The 23617-nt window shown below is 46.2% G+C and overlaps 1 protein-coding gene and 1 non-coding gene across 6 annotated transcripts; both read left to right on the top strand.

The window, feature by feature from the left end:
* Positions 1–223: 223 nt before the first annotated feature.
* Positions 224–330, top strand: LOC125916229 (U6 spliceosomal RNA). Its single transcript, XR_007455843.1, has one exon. It is a non-coding gene; the product is annotated as a U6 spliceosomal RNA (small nuclear RNA).
* Positions 331–7392: 7062 nt separating this feature from the next.
* On the top strand, positions 7393–23555 carry SIGLECL1 (SIGLEC family like 1). Of its 5 annotated transcripts, none has more exons than XM_049621678.1 (7): positions 7404–7665; positions 7979–8148; positions 18387–18495; positions 19940–20218; positions 20338–20443; positions 21584–21740; positions 22793–23555. In XM_049621678.1, exons 3-7 carry the CDS (start codon positions 18492–18494, stop codon positions 22805–22807), a joined length of 561 nt encoding a protein of 186 aa, XP_049477635.1. In that variant the 5' UTR covers positions 7404–7665; positions 7979–8148; positions 18387–18491; the 3' UTR covers positions 22808–23555. The 5 variants fall into 5 exon arrangements, with proteins under 5 accessions (XP_049477637.1, XP_049477635.1, XP_049477636.1 ...); XM_049621679.1 differs by having other exon boundaries at positions 7404–7777; XM_049621676.1 differs by adding an exon at positions 11712–11830 and having other exon boundaries at positions 7404–8148.
* Positions 23556–23617: the final 62 nt, after the last annotated feature.

The raw sequence follows: 23617 nt of genomic DNA, 5'->3' as shown, positions 1-23617 counted from the left end.
GTTGCACAATGTGAATGTACTTAATGCCACTCATTGTACCTTTAAAACAGTATACTTTACCACAATAAACATTTTTTTTTTCCTTGGGGCACCTGGCTGGCTCAGTTGGAAGAACATGCGGCTCTTGATCTCGGGATCGTGAGTTTAGAGCTCTACGTTGGGTGTAGAGATTACTAAATAAATAAATAAACTTAAAAATTTTTTTTCTTGAAGAATACCAAGTGTGCTTCAGCAGCACATATACTAAAATTGAGAAGATCCACAGAAGATTATTAGCATGGCCCCTGGACAAGAATAGCAAGTGTCGGTGAGGATGTGGAGAGGGTTACTGAAACTCTCATATATCGCTGGGCCAGGGTGGGGAGTGAGAATTGGTACAACCATTTGGAAAAATGTTTGTCACTCTCTACTAACACTGAGCACAGGAGCCAGCAACTTCACTGCAACGTGTGTATCCGACAGAGGGGCTCACAAACATTTCACCAAATGCGTGTGAGAAAGTTCATGGAAGCTGTGGTTGTAACGGCTGAAAAATGGAACCTGTCCAAATGCCCACCAGCACTAAGACAGGTAGATAGTTGACAGAGTATCCATGCAGTGGAAGAGGGGAACGAGCAACCCATACAACAAGGGAGTATCTTAGAAATATAATGTGGAGTGGAAGAACCCAGACACAAGAGTCCCCACTATGTGACAGCCTTGTTACAAGGTTCAGATACAGATAAAACTAATCTTTGTTGTTAGAAGTCAAGATACTGGCTACTGTTGGGGGTGGGTGGGTAGTGACTGGAAGGGGACAGTGGGGGTGTCCTGAGGGCTCCAGGTAAGATCTGTGTCTTGATCTGGGTCCTAACTGCTCAGATGTGGTCACTCTGTGCAACATTTTTGAGTAACACACTGTGATTTGTGTCCTTTTCTACATGAATAGTACTCTTTAACAAAATTTGCACTCATCGTTCTTTCTTTCTTGAGAGGTAGAGACATGTGAGTGGGGGAGGGAGGAAGGGAGAGAGAGAGAGAGAGAGAGAGAGAATCCCAAGCAGGTGCTGTGCTGCCAGCCCAGAACCCAACGTGGGGCTTGATCTCATGAAACCAAGAGATCATGACCTGAGCTGAAACCAAGAGTCAGATGTTTAACTGACTGAGCCACCCAGGTGCCCCTACGTTCACATTTTTTAAAAAGATTATCCTTGCAAATATCTAACTCTGATTTCTCCAGACTATAAGCTCCCCCAAGGCAAGGACAGCACTATGTCTGGCCCTATGTTTTCAGAACCCAGCCTTGGACACAGCACATGCACTGGGCTCAGGAAACCTCTGAAATGCTTTGCACTTGAGTGCAAGGGGATGATGTGCATAGGGCCTTCAACTTGTATTTCCAGCCCAAGGCTCTCTCTTAGACTCTAAATCCCTATGTTTTCCTGGACATCTCTCCCTGAAGGACCACAGTCTCCTCACTTTCAATGCATCCCAAACTGGCTCCATGCCTTCCCTCAAGTCGGCTTCTCCCTTCAATTCTCCACCCAGCATGTGGGAATGTCCATCCACTGGCATGGTGCCTGCTATCTCTTCAAGGAGAGCCTCATACTCCTGTGCCTGTATTAGCTGCAACTTCCCACCAGGACACAACTTCTGATCTGGCACTCAGTGGGATCTTGCAAAACAGACCTCTTCCCCTTCTCCACACTCACAGGCCCCAATCTAGGGTCTTCTCTGCCTGTTCCTTTAAGAGGCCACTGTCTGAACCACTTCTTGAATCTGGTGAGTCCACATCCTCTCCTCCCCCATTGGAGGCTATGAGGTCCCCTTGGCCATGGTATAAAGTGTCCCTAAGGTCCACTAGTACTCAAGGCCCAACTTCCAGCATGAAACCTTCTTACACCCCTTCCTGCTATCTTAGAGAAGATTCTGGAACTCCCTCCTCTGGAACCCCAGAAACCCTGTTCATCTCTCCACCATAGTTTAATCACGGGATCTAGAGACCATCTAAGTGGTCTTTATCAAGGTGGTAGGGGAAAGCAGTTGAATGTTTAAGGCCCTTCATAATAGCCAAAAGGTAGAAGCAACCCAAATGTCCATCAATGGATGAATGGGTGAACAAAATGTGGTCTATCCATGTAATGGAATTTTATTCAGCCATAAAAAGGACCGAAGCCCTGATACATACAACATGCATGAACCTCAAAAATACGTTAAATGAAAGACACCAGACACAAAGGTCACATATTATATTATTCCATTTATATGAAATATACAAAATAGGTAAATTCATAGAGACAGAGAGCAGATGAGGGACTGCCAGGGGCTGTGGAAAGGAGGGAAGGGAGAATGACTGCTTTAATGGGTGTAAGGGTTTCTTTTTGGGGTGATAAAAATGTTCTGGAATCAGATAGAGGCAGAGATTACACAACATTGTAAATGTACCAAACGCCACTGAATCATTCACTTTAAAATCATTAATTTTGGGGTTCCTGGGTGGCTCTGTCGGTAAAGTGTCCAAATTCAGCTCAGGTCATGATCTCACAGTTCGTGAGATCAAGCCCCACATTGGGCTCTCTGCTGTCACAGAGTCCACTTTGGATCCTCTGCCCCCCTCTTTGTCTGCCCCTCCCCTGATCTCTCTCTGTCTCTCTCAAAAGAGATATTTTTAAAATGAATTAATTTTAAATTTTGTTAATTTTATGTTACATGAATTTCCCCTTCATTAAAAAAAAAGTAGTTTACGTTCTTCAGTCATTCTGCTGGGCTTCGAATGCTCACTTCACCACTTGACCTCTTGCTGTTTCCCCTTGCCCCTCCATCAAGTGAGGATAACACTCCCTAGCTCACTCATTTAAGAATGCAGGCAATTAATGAGCACAGGGTGGCATTGTGCCCAGTGTGTGGTGAGCAGCCTCAGGAGCCTAGTCAAAGTCCACTCAGCCAAGGGCCAAACGCTGCCCAGTAATCATTCCACTGGCTACACACCTCTAGGCTTCAACCTGTGTAGACATGTGATGTCAGGTTCTCCGCCCACACCCGGATCCAGCAGGCAACCCCGTGGTTCCAGAGAAAGGCAAGTGAGCAAAGAAGAAGTGTAAGGCTTATTTCAAGTCTTCATTGCCAGGATTTAGTTTCACTTCCACCTCTCTCAGTGACCATTTCCATGAGTCACCAAGTTCCCAGTTTGTCCCCTCTTCTGCATGCCCAGATCAGGTCTCACTTGACTTCTCTCCCCAACCCCTAGACCGTTGAAACAGCCAGTTCCCCAGCCTCTGGGTTCCCCATCAGCCCATCTGTCTCTAACTTGCTAACTTCCTTGCCCCTTTCCCTCCAGATGAGGTGTCCACTCCAATGAGGGCTGCTCAAGAATTTCCACAATCCCACAGTCACCTGCCTCACCCTTTTCCCTCAGCCACCACCCCTCACACATATTGGCCACATCCTTGCCACTTCCTGAACATCCCCAGCCCCTTGTGCTCTCTCCATGCTTTTTTCACATGGTTCCACCTCACTGTGATATTGTCCCCTTTCTCTATCTTCACCGTGCACACTTACCCTTTGAGATCTGGCTCAAATACCACTTCCTCAGACAAGCTGCATTTCCTACCTGAGCCCCACCCCCAACCCTGCATTCTCCCATGGGTTGGGTTAGGGCATTGCTAACCAGCCTCAGCACTATTGATATGTGGGCATTAGGGGATGAATCATTCTTCGTTGTGTGGGAGGGCAGGGGGCTGTCTTGTGCATTGTAGGATGTTAAGCAGCAGCCCTAGTCTCTACCTACATGATGCCAGGGGCTTCCCACACCTATTTTTGACAACCAAAAATGTCTCCAGAAGTTTCAAAATGTCCATGGCGAGGGTGCACAAATGTGCTCAGTTGAGAACCACTGGGTTAGGGTTGAGCTCCTATGCACTCACACATACAGAATGACCGACAACTTTCCCCAGTTCTTCTTTTCAAGGTGACCGTAGACACCGCTTGACTCCTGGCCAGTTACAAAGCAATTAAGTACATTTCCGCAGCTTTACATCACATTCACAAGGGGAACCTTGGGAAATCCTTGCTTTTCTCTCCATCTCTTTGTTCTCTACACTTTTGCTGCATGCCCATTATATGATGGGAACACTTCTTCCAAGAGGAAGAAGATACATACAGTTCCTGCCTCAGAAAAGCTCAAGTTCAGGGTTTGGGGAAGAAACAGAAATATGCAACCTATTAAAGCACAGTGTGGGGGCTCCTGGGTGGCTCAGGTTTTCAGTGTCCAACTTTGACTTAGGTCATGATCTTGTGAGTTTGAGCACCACATCAGGATCTGCAATGACAGAGTGGAGCCTGCTTGGGACTGTGTCTGTCCGTCTGTGTGTGTGTGTGTGTGTGTGTGTGTGCCTCTCTCCCACTTATAGGCACACTCTCTCTCAAAACGAATAAATAAAAAAAAAACCACAGTGTGATGAGGCTCTTATAAAGATGGACGTGGGATATTAAACAGATAAGCAGAGCCCATGGTCTGAGGACCCAAGGGCAAAAGCTCTGACCTCTGCCTCAGGGGTGGGAAAAGGGTTAGAAAAAGCTTTCCAAGTGCAGGTGGGTGGCTCAGTCAGTTAAGTGTCCAACTCTCAATTTTGGCTCAGGTCATAATCTCACAGTTCATGGGTTCAAGCCCTGTATCGGGCTCTGCGCTGATGGTGCAGAGCCTACTTGGGATTCTCTCTCTCTCTCTCTCTCTCTCTCTCTCTCTCTCTCTCTCCCCCTCCCCCACTCATGCTGTCTTTCTCTCTCTCCCAAAATAAATAAACTTTATTTATTTAAGAAAAGAAGAAAAAGAAAAAAAGAGAAAGCTTTTCAGAGGAAACCACTTTTAAGCCACACCTTGAGGGGCAAGCAGGAGTTGGCCAAGCAGAGAAGAGGAAAAGCAGCCCGGGGAGTGATAACATCAGGCACAAGGAAGTGGGAGATGACCTGGTAGCTTTTGGGCAAGAGCAGACAGTCTGCACTAGCTGTAACCTGGGGTGAAAGAGACAAGATTAATTTCCTCCCCAAAACTCCGGCTGGAGTCTGTTCTCCAAGGGCCCTGTCTCCAGGCTGAGGAGGCTGGACTTCATCCTTCAGTCTGCCACATTAAAAAAAAAAAAAATGAACCTGGATTTAGACAAAGCAAGACTTTGTTCAAAAGGATTATTGCCATAAGAAAAGGAGACTGTTGCAAAAGGGGAAGGACTCCTCTTGCTACAAAACTAGTCTGAATGAATCTGAAAAGATGGAAATGATGCAAAGCATCTTTTCTGATCACTGTGGAGCAAAACTAGAAATTGATGATAAGAAGGAAAACTGGAAAACTAACAAATATGTGGAAATCAAAACAACAGGCTCCTAAGCAACCATTTGATCAATGAAGAAATCACAAGGAAAACCAGAAAATACTGCAGACAAATGAAAACTAAAATACAGCCTGCCAAAATTCATGGGATGCAGTGAAAGCAGTGCTCAGAGAGAAATATAAAGCTGTAAATGCTTATGTTAAAAAGGAAGAAGGATTTCAAATAAACTGCCTAACTTCACATATTAAGGAAGACAAAGAAAAATGGACTAAGTCCCAAGCTAGCAGAAGGAACGAAATAATAAAAATTATAATGGAGATGATGAAATAGAATAACAATAAAGAAAATCAACAAGACCAAAAGTTGGTTCTTTGAAGAGATCAACAAAATTGGCCAGCTTTTAGCTAGATCAACTAAGAAATATTTTTAAAAGATTATAAGAGAGTACTATGATCAATTGTACACCAACAAATTGGGTAACCTAGGTAAATGAACACGTTCCTAGAAACACACAATCTAGCAGAACTCAATCAGAAATAAAAAATCTGATAGACCTATAACTAGTAAGATTGAATCAGGAATCAAAAACCTTCCAACAAAGAAAATCTCAGGACCACATGGTTTCATGGGTGAGTTCTAACAAACATTTAAAGAAGAATTAGGGGCACCTGGCTTGCTCAGTTGGTAGAGCGTGTGGCTCTTGATCTCAGGGTTGCAAGCTCAAGCCCTACTTTGGCTGTAGAGATTACTTAAAAATAAAATCTTTAGAAAAATATAATAAATAAAGAATTAATACCACCCCTTCTCAAACTCTTCCAAAAAATCAAAGAGGAGGGAACACTTCCTAAACTCATTCTATGAGACGAAATTTATCCTGATACCAAAGCCAGACAAAGACACTACAAGAAAATGAAACTACAGACCAATACCCTTTAGATATGGCACCAAAACTCAGGCAACAAAGTAGATAAATTGGACTTCATGAGAATTGAAAATTTTCGTGCATCTAATGACACTTTTGACATTGTGAAAAAGCAATCCACAGAATGGAAAAAAGCATTTGCAAATCAGATGTCTGATAAAGGATTAACAGATAATAAAAGAAGGTCCTACAACTCAACAACAAATACGATAACTCTATTTATTTACTTTTATTTATTTTTAATTTTACATTTATGTATTTTTGAAAGAGTGAGACAGAGCATGAGTGGAGGAGGGGCAGAGAGAGGAGACACATAATCTGAAGCAGGCCCCAGGCTCTGAGCAAGCGTTCAGCACAGAGCTGGATGGGGGCTCCAACCCACGCACCGTGAGATCATGACCTGAGCCAAAGTCGGACACTTAACGGACTGAGCCACCCAAGCGCCCCAGTTTAAAAAAAAAAAAAATTTAATGTTTTTATTTATTTTTGAGAGACAGAGACAGCACGCAAGCAGGTGAGGGGCAGAGAGACAGGGAGAGAGAGAATCCCAAGCAGGCTCCCGTTGCCAACACAGAGCCACAGACAGGGCTCTAACCCACCCACTAACGGTGAGATCATGACCAGTACAAATCAAGAGTAGGAGGCTCAACCGTCTGAGCCACCCAGGCAGTCCTAAAAAAAAAAAAAAAAAAAAAAAAGATTTTATTTTTAGGTAATATCTACCCCCAGCGTGGGGCTCCAACTCACACCCCCTAGATCAAGAGTGGATGCTCCACCTGTCTGAGCCAATCAGGCGACCCGTGAAAATGTTTAATGGCTAAGAAAGTGTTTCATGAGCGCAACGAGGAGCTTGAGCCAGCAGAATCAGGCAGGGTAGAAGAGTTTTCACTAGCATCATGAAGAAAGGCCTCTCTAAAAGGAAAACGGGCACCCACATTCCCACCACAACCGGTTCAAGTCGTCAAGACTGTTTCTGGGGGTTGCCAAGCTTCAGCGGCCTCCTTGATTGGCTGCGGCGGAAAGGCACGTGCAGCCGCTGATTGGCTGCGGGATACGCCCATGCAGCCGGTGACTGGCTGCAGGGTAGACACGCCCCATGCAAGGCTGGAAGGCGGGATCAGGGGACTCATGCTGCCCTCCGACCTTCCCCGTGCCACCGACGGAACCCGGCTGGCGTCGGGCGCCTTCTCTTGGCCTCCTCTCTTTCCTGGCTACCGTTGAACGCGCAGCCTGGCGCGTTGGAACTGCCAACTGGGCTTCCATAACGCAGGGCTTCTCTGGCAGTCAGACGGCCCTGGGCTTGGCAGTCACTGGGGGGGTCGGTTGGGTGCCAGGACGGCTCTCCAACCTGAGAGGCCCCCTGGAGCCTGTCGGTGGGACAGAGACTACTTCTGAATTGCTCGTCTGGGGAGGCTCAGTTCACCAGGAGCCTGTCTGCAAGTCGGTTACCGGGTCGGCCTCAAGGGCAGTCAGGGGGGGGTCACCAGTGTAATAAGCCCACCAAGCAGTCTGTTGATTAAGGATCAGATTAGCGTCCTTATGAGTCAAAAAGGTAGTCCCCTTGCAAACCAATTAATCAGTGAATCTGATAATCCACCCACTTGGTAGACTGCCCTGCTCATCTGTTAATTATGCTCCCTCTGAATCCGTCTCTTAATAAATTAATCCCCCCTGTGAGGCGTTCAGTCATTAGTCCCACGGTTATCCCGAGTGTAAGCGGGTTAATCAGTTTCACTGTCCTTGGTGTCCCTAGAAAATCAGCTTTCCAGTCAGCATAAGTAGGCCAGTCGTCCAAAAGTGGGGTGCTTCCCGCAGCAAGTCGGAAAAGCCGTTTGCAGCATTTAGACTCTGCCAAGGACATACACGGTCGGAAGTGTGCTGAGGAGGAAAAATATCCTGGAGCCCTTGGAACGAGAGCCAAAGGTAAAATGAAGAGGAGAAAGGATGAGCAAAGGGAGGTATACGGGGGAGGAAAAAAAGAGGGTGCACGAGGAGTCATCCCTGTATCTCTAAAGCCTTGCAGGAGAAAAGCAAGAAGAAATCAGAATTTTATTTTATTTTTTTAAATTTTTTTTTCAACGTGTTTTATTTATTTTTGGGACAGAGAGAGACAGAGCATGAACGGGGGAGGGGCAGAGAGAGAGGGAGACACAGAATCGGAAACAGGCTCCAGGCTCCGAGCCATCAGCCCAGAGCCTGACGCGGGGCTCGAACTCACGGACCGCGAGATTGTGACCTGGCTGAAGTCGGACGCTTAACCGACTGCGCCACCCAGGCGCCCCAAAATCAGAATTTTAGAGCTAGATGGATCACTACACCTCAAATCAGAAAAGGCACTCATGTTACAGATGAGGAAATCAAAGGAAAACTAGAGAGGAGAAAATATTTGACCAAGGTTATTCAGTGATTTACTAGCAAAGCCTGGGCCTGGACCCAGACAGGGCTCATTCCAACATCCAAATGCGGTTTGCTTGTTTGTTTTTTAATGTTTATTTATTTTTGAGAGACAGAGACAGAGTGTGTGTGTGTGTGGGGGGGGTAGGGGCAGAGAGGGAGGGAGACACAGATTCGGAAGCAGGTTCCAGGCTGAGCTGTCAGCACAGAGCCCGTCACATGCTCGAGCTCACGAATCACGAGATCATGACCTGCGCCGAAGTCAGACACTTAACTGACTGAGCCACCCAGGCGCCCCCAAATGTGGTTTTAAATCAGAGAAGGGGGGAATATATTGGCAATGCAAAAAGGGAGCAGATATGGATTTCCTCCCTCTGGGGATCTGCTCAAATGTCACTTCCTCAAAGAGGCTTTCTCTGACCACTCTACCTAAGCTGTTTCTCCATTGCCCACCCCCCCCCATCCCATAACCCGCTATCCTATTATCCTACGTTATTTTTCTTCGTGGTACTTCCTAGCTATCAAATTGTCTTGATTGCCAACTCATTCATTGTGTGCCTTCTTTCTCTTCTAGAATGAAGACAGGGATTGTCTCATTCTTGTTTAATTCCCTTTCCCTAAAACAGTGCCTGGCGTAAACAAGGTGCTCATAATGTTGGTTGCTAGAGAGAATGAGTGAGAGTGCCACCACTAAGGAATGTGCTTCTTGAGACTCATTAGAGGAAGCAGACTGTACTTTTTTTTTTTTTAGTTTATTTATTTGTTTTTTTTTTTTTAATTTTTTTTTCAACGTTTTTTATTTATTTTTGGGACAGAGAGAGACAGAGCATGAACGGGGGAGGGTCAGAGAGAGAGGGAGACACAGAATCGGAAACAGGCTCCAGGCTCCGAGCCATCAGCCCAGAGCCTGACGCGGGGCTCGAACTCACGGACCGCGAGATCGTCGTGGGGCTCGAACTCACGGACCGCGAGATTGCGACCTGGCTGAAGTCGGACGCTTAACCGACTGCGCCACCCAGGCGCCCCTATTTATTTGTTTTTAGAGAGAGAGAGAGAGAGAGAGGGAGAAGGGGAGGGGCAGAGAGAGAATCCCAAACAGGCTCCAAGCTGTCAGCGCAGAGCCTGACGCAGGGCTCGATCTCACAAACCGTGAGATTGTGGGATCGTGACCTGAGCTGAAACCAAGAGTCAGGTGCTTACCCGACTGAGCCACCCAGGCGCCCCCAGACTGCGCTTTGAAGTAGAGAGCAGAGCCTCCGTAGAGTGGCAGGAGGTGAGGTCAGAGAAGTAAAGGGAGAGGGGCTACCTCGTGCAGAACTTTGGCTTATACTTGGAGGGAGATGAGAGGCACTGGAGAATTTCGAGCAGAGAAGGGGCAGGATGTTACTGAAGTGTTGATAGGTTCCCTCTGGCCAGAGCACAGGGAATAAAATGGACAGGGACTAAGGTAGAGCAGCAAGGCCAGTGAGTCGGTTCCTGCAGCCATCTGGGTGAGTGAGCCTGGTGTCTCGGGCCAGGGTGACAACAGTGGAGGTGATTGGAAGTGGTGAGATTTTGAGTGTATTTTGAAATCGGTGCCCACAGGATTTTCCGACATGGCTGCAGGCCATGAGAGAAAAGAGGGTCGTCAGTCACAAAGGACTCTGAGCTTTCGACTCTTGATTTCTTCCTAGGTGCTAGTTCATTTGGTTTAGAGACATGTTTCCTAAGTTTTAGGTGATTGGTTTTTATTTTTATTTTTCTGAGATGAGAGCAAGGATGTTTAAACTTTTAATGTTACTTTCTACCCTTGCTCTGTTGCCTGTTGGCCAAAGAATGTAGGTAGTTTATAAACATTTTTTCTGCTCCTTGGGAGGTTGGTGTGGAGCAAGAGGAACTTGAGTTTTATTTTATTTTATTTTTTAAAAATGTTTTATTTATTTTTGAGACAGAGAGAGACAGAGCATGAGCAGAGGAGGGGCAGAGAGAGAGGGAGACACAGAATCCGAAGCAGCACCCAGGCTCTGAGCTGTCAGCACACAGCCCAACGCGGGGCCCAAACTCGCAAACCTTGAGATCATGACCCGAGCCGAAGTCGGATGCTTAACTGACTGAGCCACCCAGGCGCCCCGGAACTTGACTTTTAGATCCATCTCTAACTTATTTAAGGAAATCACTTACCACTTTGCGCTTCAGTTTCCTCCTCCATAAGGAGGCCATTATAAGACTTAATTCCTCAGGGTTCCTGGAAATAAGCGAAGACTACCCAAGTGAGAACAAACAAGTTGCTTATTCAGAGCTGTAACAGGAGAGTCAGCCACCATCACTTGCATGTGGCAACAACTCAAAGGGAGGCAGCATAGTGGGAAAAAGAGTTTCAGATAGGGTCTGACAGGAGAGTGTTATCATGGGGAAGCTGGAGGTTAGCTAATTTGAAGTGGGGGAAATTTAGGGGCACTTGGGTGGCTCAGTCAGTTGAGCGTCTGACTCTTGGTTTCGGCTCTGGTCACGATCCCAGAGTTATGGAATCAAGCCCCACGTCAGGCTCCACACCGCTTAAGATTAAGATTCTCTCCCTCTCTCTCTCTTCCTCTGCCCCTCTTGCTCTCAAAAGAAAAAGAAAGAAAGAAAGAAAGAAAGAGAAAGAGAGAGAGAGAAAGAAAGAAAGAAAGAAAGAAAGAAAGAAAGAAAGAAAGAAAAAGTGGGGGTATCTTATGTGGTTGAGTTTGGGAGCAGAGTCTACTTTCTTTGGTTGGTTCTGAGCTGGAAGCAGGGGTAAAAAACAGGGAAGCTAGCATTCATTGACCAAGTTCTGACTGTACTGGGTCGATTGCCACAGAGGTTGTGGTTTGGCTTCTTGTATTTGTTGCTGCAAAGTGAGGATCAGAGTCATGTCATACAGTTGAGGCGTGAGGGCCATATATGGTATGGACATTGTATATTCAGTCTCTCGGGTTCTTGGGAGTAGTAAATGAGATGAGGTACAGGTGGAATTGGCAGGTATTAGTACATAAATAAATATTTATCTCAGTCAAAGATTTTCAACATTTCATTATGGTCTAATTATGCAATCCTGTCTTTGTTTTCATTTACTAATTCATCTGTATGAAAAGAATTTGTTCCCCAATGTAATACATGAATGCAAACTTACGTGTCAAACAATGCCAACGTGTATAGAATAAAAACTGAAAATCCTACTTCATCTTTCCTCTTATCACTGCTCTACCCATAGGTAAGTACTGGTACCAGCTTATTATGTATCTTTCCAGATCTTTGTTTCATTTATGTTTGTGCATTTATGAATGTGCTATATATGAACATATAACTATTATATGTGAACATACATATGTTCATGTAATCCACATATATAAAGCTTTTACATAAATGACAAATGATCAGATTTTTATTTAAATATTGTGAAATATTTCAGACATATTGAAAGGTGTGAAAATGGTATAAAAGGAATGTGTGTTATACCTCTTATATAGCCTTTCCCCAGAAACATTTCCCACTCAAACCTAGAAATTACTGCTACCCTGGATTTAGCATTTATCATTCTTTGTGGTAAGGTATTTAACCCAGCTTGAAGAAAGATCTGGCCTTCGCCCTTGGCTTCTGGGAAATAATATCTAAGCCCCTAAGATGCCATGCCTGACAGGAGTGTCTTTGTTTGCCTGGGGGCCTTGCATCACACTGAATAGTCTGAAAATGTGATTCAAGGCAGGGGCCGGCCACACCAGATCATGTAACAATGTGATTTAAGGTCTTTGGATCATGTGGTACCAGCTCAACTTCAGAAGGAGCTAGAGACGGAGACCCAAGCCCATGTGATGGGACTGACTGGGAGCAGTCAGTCGGGCCCATGTGATGAAGGCCCAATAAAAACTGTGGACACAAGGCTTGGGTGAACTTCTCAGGTTGTCATATTCCATGCATATTGTCGCACATCATCACCAGGAAATATGAGTTATACTGTCCACGACTCCACAGGGAGAGGACAGCTGGAAACTCTGGTTGGAACTTTCCTGGACTCTGCCCTATGTGCTTCTTCCCTGGCTAGATTTTAATACGAATCCTTCAGTTGTAATAAATAATAACCATGAGTATAACAGCTTTCCGGAATTCTGTGAATATTTCTAGTGAATTATCGAAACTATGAGTGGTCATGGGGACCCTAACACTTGCAATTGGTGTTAGAAGTGAGGGTGGTTTTAGAGACCTCTGAAATCTGCAGTTGGTGTCAGAAGTGGGGCCATCTTTTTGGAACTGTTCCCTAACTTTGCAGTTGGTCTCAGAAATGAGATTTGCGAGAACCTGACTCAGTGAAACATATGGTTTGGGAAGAACAAAGATGTGAAATCAGGGGATGATGAAACTTTCATTCCTACATGTCCCTAAAGTCACTCATGGGCATGAAAATGCAACTGTTCTGCAATTAGTTACAGGAAGTTAAAGTTACCAGTGTTTCTTTTTTTTTAAATTATGGATCCAACTCTGAAGGAATTGACTCACTAGGTGCATAAGGAAATGCAAAATCTCAAGAAACCAGCCAAATATAACAATTCCTTGGTTGCTTTTACCTGTAAGAGCTATAATGAAAGAAAAGAAAAGAGCTGGAGTGGATCCTAACGCTGTTCCAAGCTTGGGTTCTGTTCAGTCTGAGCTATGGCTGCTGGCCTCAGGGCTGCTACTAAAGGGAAAAGTCATGTTGGAACAATAGGTAGCAAAGAAAATTAGAGTGAGTGATTCACAAGAGAACGGAGAAAGATGAAGGGAGTGTCAAAGGGACTCATCCCAACAGAGAGAAAAATCTTTAAATAGTTATGAATCAGGGCACCTGGGTGGCTCAGTCAGTTAAGTGTCCAACTTTGGCTGAGGTCAATATTTCGCAGTTTGTGGGTTTGAGCCCCACATCACGCTCTTTGCTGACAGCCCAGAGCCTGGAACCTGCTTCAGATTCTGTCTCTCTCTCTCTGTCTCTCTCTCTCTGTCTCTCTCTCTCTGCCCCTCCGCCACTAGTGCTCTGTCTCTCTTTCTCTCTCAAAAATAAACATTAAAAAAATAAAATAAATGAATAAAATGGAAATTGATGGGATCAAAACAAAGGTCTGAGTGCAATGCTTTTGGAGTTTGCACTCCAAAAGTGGGAGACTCAGATACCTCCCCCCCAACTTTGAAGGATCCTAATAAAATCTGTTCTAGTTACCCTAGTTTCGAGGAATTTCAAAAGTCCAAAGGCAAATATGACAATGGGACCTGAACTTCAAATGGCTTGAGGTGATGGTCCCATGACCTAATCAAGGTAATGATTGGTCAGGGGTTCTTGGGTGGCCCCTCCCCAACTCGTGCTCGCTCTCTCAAAATAAATAAGTATTCTTTTAAAAAAAGATGATGATTGGGGCACCTGGGTGGTTTAATCGGTTAAGCGTCTGATTTCAAGTCACAGTATCACAGTTCACGAGCTTGAGCCCCTCATCAGGCTCTGTGCTGACAGCTTGGAGCTTGGAGCCTGCTTTGGATTCTGTGTCTCCCTCTCTCTCTGCCCCTCCCCTGCTTGTGCTCTGTCTGTCTGTCTCTCTCTCTCTCAAAAATAAATAAAAACTTTTTTTTAATTTTTAAAAAAGTAAATAAAAGGGCCTCAGTTCTTTGGCTCCATGCCTAGCTGGAGACTCAAAGCCACATGCACATTAGTGGTAAAATGGTCAGGGGAAGAGATGTTTCTGGAACTCCTTAAGCTGGAGGCTAGTGGGAGTTATAGTTAGATTGGGAAGATATGGGAATAGAGGGATTGAAGGAGTTAAAGTGAGGGTTTGTTTAGATGAAAAATAGAATACTTGAACAGATTTTATGTAAAGCCATTGTGTCTCCTCCTTTATCTGAATTTAAGTACATACCGTGTCTGACTAGGAAACACCTCCCTTACCTAGTATTATGAAATAGGAGGCATGTAAATCCTCCCTTCAGCCAGTATATGCTAAATGGGAACCAATAAAATTGCCCAGGCCCACACAGGTTGTTAATTTGAAGAATATAGGATATCTGGTGAGGAAAAAAAAAAAACATGTCAGAAACCCAGCGTTTGATTGATTTGGATTTTGGATGGCACACATTCTACATTTGGGAATATGGCCAGCTCCTAACCATAAAACCACTAGAGTGAAGCCTTGGGAGTCTATGCAGACTGCAGTTTATGGCAAAAGCCAGCCAGCACCACCCAGTGGCAACCACTGGGATTTTTTTTTTTTTAATCAGGAAATTTCCATTTGAGACAGACAACTAGCTGGCTATTGAGCTTTGATTGAAAATGCCCACAGGACGGAGGGAAGTACAATAATCCTGAAACCTGAAATATCCATGACATCTTTGGTAATTTGGATAAACACGATAATAAGGAAGACCGTGCCCAGAAGAGTTCTGTAATAAAATGGAAATGGTTTATAGGGGAACCTGGTACCATGGGAATGTGAGGAGGTAGTCATCATATTAGGGAGCAGATGGCCTCTTTCCCCTCCTTTTACCACCCGAGGAGCTGCCAGATCCTATTGCCACTTGGGTGGTGACAGTGAATAGCTCTCAGTTGACCAACAAAGAGCTGCTTGGTTTATGGAAGGCTGTTCCAACATGAAGGGGTTCCTTTGAGTGGGAAATACTAGCAATGGAATGCTAGTAAATATTTACTAGCCGGATCTCCAAAGGGAAAGAGAAGCCCTGAATTGTAGTATTACCAACCTCTGCTGTGTAGACACTCTCACTGGAGGTAGTTTCAAGCTACCACCATCACATAGAGTTAGGAAGAGATACAATAGCACACCGTTATGTGGTATTTCTATCATACAGGTACAATAGATGCAAATAATCTCAAGGACACAGATAACAGTAAAATGCACTAGAAAAATTAGGGAGTAATCAGTTTCGAGTGATTATCATCTTTGTTTTTAATATAATTTGTTTATAAGTTTATATAATTTAATTTTTAATAATGGCCGTGTTTGACAACCAGCTTGTAACATTTTTGAAAGTTTAATAATCAGCTTTTTAAAGCTGGTTTATGCAGGCTCCAGCCCAATGATGGATATTGTTTAGAAACCAAGATATAGGTGCTAGGCGTGTTTATCACTAGGGATATGTCATTGCTTCTAGGCTCTTTCAATGAACAGAATATGGAAATAGCATTTGTTCTTTAAAGCCAAGGGTTTGTATTGATAACTCTCTTTGTCTCCCTCAAGACAGTAGAGTCAGAGCACTGTGTTCAAAGGTTACTTGAAATAGACAGCCTTCCATTCTTCCATTCTGTTATCATTGTTTTCATTTGTTTACTAGATCTCGTTTGTGTTCAATTTTAGGGTTTTGCTTTCTTTTTCCCTTCTAGGTTTAAGTGACCTTTCTGAACAGTAAAATATCAATATGGTTGGAAAGGTTTTTTTCTTTCCTTGACCAAAACTGTGTCACCTGACTACCAGGACATTCATGTAAGGGAACCTGGGAACATTAATATTTGTTATTTTAAGGCTCTGTAGTAGAGGCAACGGGGATAATGGTGCTTGGATACCTGTTGGGTCAGAAGCCAGAAGTGTCTGCCACAAGGTATTGTAGACTAGGAACACATCCCCTCATCCTGCCTTTTCCAGGAATTTGTGCAGAAATGGAGGACTCGTGGCCCAAAGAGGGAAAGGACTCGTCTGTGGTCCTCCAGTGAATCAGTGACATAGCTTATATAATCAGTACTCAAATCCAGGGCCCCTGCTCTTAAGTCAATGCTTTATTTAAAAAAAAGGTGGGGGGGGATAATTTCACAAAAGATAAAACTGACAGTTGAACATGTTGCAGTGACTACCAAACAAGGTCACTTTCTTTCTTTCTTTTTTAATGTTTACTTATTTATTTTGAGTGGGGAGGAGCAGATGGAGAGGGAGAGAGAGAATCCCAAGTAGCCTCTGCACTGTCAGCACAGAGCCTGACACAGGGCTCGCTCTCACAAACTGTGAGATCATGACCTGAGCCAAGATCAAAAGTCAGACCCTTGGGGTGCCTGGGGGGCTCAGTTTAAGTGTCCATCTCTTGATTTCAGCTCAGGTCACAATCTCACAGTTTGTGAGAGCGAGCCCCACATTGGGCTCCGAGCTGCCCACATGCAGCCTCCTTGGGATTCTCTCTCTCTCTCTCTGCCCCTCCCTCTCTCTCTCTTTCAAAATAAATAAACTTAAAAAACAGAAAAAGAGTCAGATGCTTAACAGACTGAGCCACCCAGGCACCCTAAGCAAGGTCATTTTCTAAGCTCTTCTGAGGTCACAAAGGTCTGTTTGATGTAGGGCCTTCCCTTAAAGGGCTCAGTCTCAGGTAGATTCTTTACTAAGATATTGTGTTAGTTTCCCAACTAGAATGACCTAACCAAATAAAAATTTGTCTTCCTCATCCAAAGAGATGAACAGAGATAGGCTGTGCAGAGCTGGTGTAGCAGTAACACAAGGCCATCAGGGACCGGGCTTCTCAAACTATTCTGCTAGAATATCCTTCATGAGTGGCGTTCATCCTCGTGGTTACCTCATGGCTGCCAAATGGCTGCTCTACCTCCAGGATCACATCCATATTCTAGGGAGGAAGGAGAAGAAAGCGACAAGGAGGAAAGAAATGACAATATCAGGAAAGGAAGACTTTCCCGGGAATCCTCAGCCCACTTCCAATAAAACAATGTCACGTGCCCCAAATTACCTGCAAAGGAGGACAAAGTAGTGCTTTAACTTGCAACAACGCACCGCTAAACAAAGTTGGGTTTGTTAGTAATGAAGAGCAGGATAAGGAGTTGTTGTTTGGCTGCATAAAAACAAATAACTCTACTAGGAGGGAAAAACTGACTCTTTCCTCAAGAAACAACAAAGGAAATAACCGGGTCCTTCTGGAAAGGGGAGAGATTTCTGCACTTTTGACCGGGCAGGGAGATCAGGAGAGGCTGCATGCAGGAAGTGGCACTCAACTCAGCTTTGAAACTGGAGTAGGATTTGAAGGTGGGCGGAGCAGAGTTGCCAGAGGAAAAGCTGTGAAAGGGGGAAGGATGTGTAAGGTGAACACTGGAGAAAGCAGCACTTTCCCTTTGGTGCGGAAAATGTTGAAAAAGGCGCAGGGAGGAACAGCAAAGGTGAGGCAAAATTGTGGAGAATCTCATTTGCAAAGCAAGGAGGTTTGGAACTTCTCCTATCAGAGGTAGGAATTCTTGTCCATTCCCATTTTCCCAAAGGATCTGTTAAGGTTGTCCCATCCTTGGGGCGCCTGGCGGCTCAGTCAGTTGAGTATCTGACTTCAGCTCAGGTCGTGATGTCATGGTTCGTGAGTTAGAGCCCTGCATCCGGCTCGCTGCTGTTGATGCAGAGCCTGTCCTTCTGGACCATCACCCCTCCCTGGCCACCTGGCCTGAGTCGCTCCTGCTCTAGGCAATTCCTCTCATGGTTCCTGTGGGTTATGCCAAACACCCAGACTGGTCCTGTGCCTCTGAGGCACACAGCTCTTCCATGAAACCCCATTTGCTTTGAGAGAGAACCCAAGGGACATGGTAACTGAGTTTCTCCCAAGTGGGCTGGGTCTGGGAGGGAAAGACCAGGGGAGAAAGAAGGAGATGCAGCATTGGGCACCCCCTCCCGGAGGTCATCGGGGTGCTTCCTGTCCCTAGATGCTCTTGAACGTCTCACCCCATGTAATTCCTGCTTCTGAGGATGAACAGACCTCCAGGATGACCAGAAACAGAAGCCCCTGGCTTGCTAAGAATACTTTCTGCTCTCCCACCCACATCCTTTCAGTTACTTGCCGTCTCGTCCCTTCTGAACCACATGGCTCTGACGCGAGAGCCAGCTGAGGCAAAGACCCCGGGCGCCTCCTCTTCCTGAGGACCACTGCTGCTGCAGATGGGTGAGTGGGGTGAGGGGCAGTGCTGGAGGTGTCTGAGGTGCCAGGACCAGGGTGGGGCTAGGCTGCAGAGGTCTGAGAAGAGGACATAAGGGTTAGGGTACCAAATAACCAACATGGATTAGACATCTGTGTGTCGGGTCCCGGCAGGGCTGGGGATGTCTGGGGCAAAGAGCAGATTGGGTCGGGGAGCGGAGTTAGGGATGAGGGTGGGCACTCAGCCAAGGAGGTTGAAGGTACGAGAAGCACAAAATGCTGGAAAACCCAGGGGTAGTCAGTTTTCCCGTGTCTGTCAGTCACTGTCCACAGGCACGCTTTCCCAGATGGTAAAAATACATAATCCAGAGGACAGCAGTCGGGGAGAGTCCCTGAAACTTCCTCATCCCCCTGCCTCCATGTGACCCAGATGAACAGTCCAAGATCAAAGGGTACTCTTTAAGAGAAAATTACCCCTTTCTTCCAGTAATCTCAAACGACTCCTGGTGACAACGTATGCTTTGTCAGTAACGCTAAGAACTGATTCCTTGAAGTCCCTGAAGAGGGTGACTGTTCCTTATTTATCAACCGATGAAAGTCACCAAGTGGATAACATAGCCCACCCATTCTGTGTAGAGTGAAGCAGGCTCGAATGTTCTTACTCAGAAAACACCATAGCAATCTCTGCTTAGGATGAATGCTCAAAGGCCACTTGGGACTGGGAAGAAGAAAATCTAGAAAGGTGCTCTATTTATTGAATGGGGAACATTTTACCATGTGCTCAGCTAGGAACACTGTCAACCATAGGGCATTCATTCTTTTTTTTTTTTAAGTTTATTTACTTGCTGGGGGGAGAGAGAGAAAGAGGGAGTGAGAGAATCCCAAGCAGGCTCCACACCGTCAGCACAGAGCTCAGTGTAGGGCTCGAACTCAGGAACCGTGAGATCATGACCTGAGCCAAAATCAAGAGTCAGATGCTTAACCGACTGATTCACCCAGGTGCTCCAGGGCATTTATTCTTATATCGATGATAGCATGATACAGTTCAGCAAGTACCCCTATTTTCCAAACTGAGAAAGCATAAAGAAAGGGGAAGTGACTTGCCCAACAGCATCTGGACAGTAAGAGAGAGAGAGGAAGAAATTGATCACAGATGGAACTGAGAAGGAGCAGAGCCTGAGGGATGGGAGGAAGAGCCTGGGGGTGGAGGTGGGGGTCAGGTAACGGCTCAGAGGCAATGTAGATCCTCAGAAAGTTCCCTTGCCATTAGTCAGGTCCAGCGTTCACTTTGAGGCCAGGTGAGGAGAAAGGATGAAGGGGAACTTGTCTGTGAAGCCCAGCTCCTCTGGGCTTCCAGAAAGTCTTTTGGAAGCTCCTTTGGGAGTCACAAATAAGGAGAAGGCTGGGTCCTGGAGGAAGTGGAGAAAGGAAGTCAGGATGCTTGCTGATTGCTGATCCTCCCTCCCCACAGCACCTGCCAGGCTGCTCTATTCTTGCTCCTTGGAGAAGACTCTTCTGTGCAGCTGTTCCTTCTATGGCATCCCCACACCCTCCGTGCAGTGGTGGATGGGAGGGGCTCCCATGGGTGCGAACAGTGTGGATAGCAGTGTCCATGTGACTTCCACCATAATCGCCCCCTGGGCCAACAGCACCATCAGCCTGACAGAGCAGCCAAAAATGAGCACAAGCCTTCTCTGTGAGGGGAAGAACCAAAATGGAACCCATGCTTTGAGCATCCTACTGATGCCAAGTGAGGGTAGAGGGGGCCCGGTATCTGGGTGAGGGAGTGAGCTGGGGAGGGAGCAGAGCTCGGACTCCAACTCCAAGCTTTCAGGACAGAAGACTTTCTCACATGCTCTCTCCTTCCAGGAAAGAGTTCTTTTCTTCCCCAGACTTTCATGAAAGGGCTGATCCAGGGTGTTGTCTATGGAGCCATTGCAGCCTCACTGCTGTTTTTCTGCCTCATCCCACTCATGTGAGTACCAAGGCTAAAACCGTACCCAGCAGGCCCTGGCCTGGGTGCTGGCAGGGAAAGGGAAAGACAGAACCCCTGCCCCCAAGGAGCTCAGGGTCTGGTAAGGGAAGGAGGCACCAAACATGGTCACCACAGTCCAGGGCCCTCAGGACTATGCTCAGCCACAAACAAGGCCCAACGGACAGAGGCTTTCAGTGAATTTCATAAAGGAGAAAGCAAAGGAGGAAGTGGCAGCCACGGAGAAGCCAGTGGAGCTCCCCGGGGTGCTGTCTAAAGCGGCCCTGAGGGGCTGAGTGCTCATTTGCTGGGTGGAAAGTAGCATATGCAGACCCCAGAGACACATTTGAGGAATTGCCGGTGTCTGTGTGCAATGTCAGATGCATTGACAGTGATGGGAAATGGCTGAACATGAAGTTGAGAAAGCTTCTTGGTGTTAGTTCATAAAGACTCTCGAAACTTGGCTAAATGTATTGGCTAGAAGCCCAGAGTGAGAAGGGCAGAGCTGCCAGAGGTCAGGTCAGAGACTTCAGCGGGGGGGAGAGGGGGCGGGGGGGGGGGGAAGGGGGGGCTCTGGCCAGTCCAAGTGTCTTGGACTTGATCCTCAGTTGGGAGCCGAGGAACAGTGTTAAGCAGGGAAGAAAAGCTCCTAGTGCAAGGTGTCTGTACACAGACCAGAGGGCAAGAGCCAGAGGCATGAGGCCAGGCAGGAAGACTACATAATAAAGAGCCCAGTTTGAGCTGGGTTTAAGTGATGAAGGGCAGTCAGAGAGATGATGGGACACTTGGGATCGACTGGCTATCAGGAGTGAGAAAGAAGAGCCACAAGGTGGCAGGGCAAACCGGGGAGCTATTTTTAAAGTATAATCAGCTGCACCTAAAGACCAATAACAATCCTTTACAGTTTGCAAAGCCCTTTCATGGCTGACCTCATCTGAGCCCCACAGCCCAATAAGCAAGGTTTCCCAATTGTACAGAGGATGGAACCAATTCCCAGAGAGGCTGTGTGGCTTGCCCCAGATAACACAGCAAGCCAGTGGTGTCGTTGAAGCTCTAAACCAGAACTTCTGGTGAAGACCAGAGCCCAGTGGGGGGCAGAGAGCCGAAACTGATCGGGGCGGGGGGGGGGGGTCATTTCCTTAGGGTGAAACATATCAGAATGAAGCTGGCAAAGAAAATTGCAGCGGTCAAAGCAGGAAAGAGCCCAAAAGTCAAAGCATGCCAAGAACCCAAGCTGTCTCTGAAGCCTAAGGAGCCAGAAAAATCCACAATCACTCCATCTTCAGAGAGTGAGATATTGGTGGGTACCCACTGCGTCTGGAGTCTAGACTATCAGCATAATGGCAGTAAGACTCACGAGGAGAGGCACATACAGTGTTTAAAGGAATTACCATCATCAGTCCTATGGGGCACCTAGAATGCCAGAATGTGCTTGCAAATCATCTTATAGATGGTGAAGCCAAGGCCCAGAGAGGGGAAGAAGGATGAAAATTAAGACAAATAACTTAAAGGGCATTAGAATCAGCAATGTACACACACACACACACACACACACACACACACACCCCTTCACACTGAGTCCCCATTGAGAACAGGGTTGAAAGAATCCCTAACAGTGTTTGTGGCATCAGAGTGGAAGCCAAAGGCTTTGGTCTCTGAGTGTTTGGCAGATTGTAGAAAACACGGTCTGTAGATACCACAGGCCCAAGTTAGCCTGAAGTGCTTGGAGACCAGACCAAAGCCAAGGTCTTCATTTACCTTGCACCCCATATCCTCAGCAGGGCTTGGAAGAGACAGGCCTCACTGTTATGTACCATTTATAATCCTCGAGGACTGGAAATGCCCTGCTGCCCTCCTTAAACCCTGCATTGGAGCTGGTGTCCCTTTGTGGATAAACCAAGCAGCTGTTAAATTCCACCAAGATATCCTGCAGTATCTCCCAACCTCCATGCTGGGCAATGCCGGGGTCTCAGAAATGGGTCAGACCCAGGCCCCTGTCCTCAGAGAGCAAGCAGGCTGGTGGGAAGGTAGCCTTGCAGCAACAGGGCTGGGACAGGGGTTATGGGTGAGGGAGGGATTGACCCTCCCTGGGAAAGTCAGGCAGAACTCCCCAAAAGAGTCTGGGGAACATTGGGTGGCTCCCAGTGCTAGGAATGCACAGGGAGGGGCACTGAGAGAAGACGGGTTGCAGGCTCCAGTCATGGGGTTCTGAGAAAAGGTGAAGCCAATGTCTGCTCCACATTGCTGTAATTCTGTGCTCATAGGGAGAGACAGGATTCTGTCCATTTAAGCCCTGGATACCTCACCTCTCGACTTATTCCAATATTCTTCTTTCTTTGCCCTGCTCTGTAGCACCGCTTACCTTAAACTTCCAGAAAAAGCAAGATAAAGTGGAGCTCATGAAGCCTATGAAAACTACGTGCCTACCTGGAGTCCCCAATATCTGCGGGATTACCAAAGTCCACGGAATCCTTAGGCACCCCAGAAACCCTGGAGTCTATAACAAACCCAGATCCCTGGAGCCTCCTCAGCTCACAAAGCCCTCTCAAGCCCTACCTGTCCCTCACACTGACTGGTTCTCCATTGAATAGGGTTACTCTGGGACCTGGTCTTAGAGTCTTTGCAAGCAAACTCTATGATCTGTTGTTCGGGTTAACCAGAAGAAGTATGCTCTGGCCTAGGATGATATCAATGAAAGGAAAAATAAATGTGAGACTATGGTCCAGAAGTAGCTTTTGAGCCCCTACTGTATGCCCAGAACCTGGAATATACATACAAAGAGCACCAGGCTTTGGAGCCATCATATATGGATTGAATCCCAACTTTAATGCTTAGTGGCTATATGTCTTTGGATGAAACCTTTCACCACTGCACCCTTTGAACTTCGGTATCCTGACCTGAGGCATATGTAGGTAGATAGTGAAAAGTGGTATCCAGAGGTCCAGGTGGAGAAAAGACACAAAGACCATCCCTGAATGCCAAGACGAGGCATTGGATCCTTAATCTTGACTCCCTTAGAATGTAAGTTCCACAAGAACAGGTATCTCGTCTGTCTTGGTTTCTACTTGAACCACCAGCACCTAGAATGGTTCCTAAAATATAAGACTCTCAAAGATGTTTGTCGAATAATTGAATGGATGAATGAATGAATGAATGAATGATAAGCTGTTACAAGGT

Source organism: Panthera uncia (assembly GCF_023721935.1).
Source record: "Panthera uncia isolate 11264 chromosome E2 unlocalized genomic scaffold, Puncia_PCG_1.0 HiC_scaffold_19, whole genome shotgun sequence".
In the NCBI taxonomy this organism is placed as follows: Eukaryota; Metazoa; Chordata; class Mammalia; order Carnivora; family Felidae; genus Panthera; species Panthera uncia.
The sequence above is the reverse complement of the archived record's forward strand: the minus strand, read 5'-3'. Positions and strand labels throughout refer to the sequence as shown.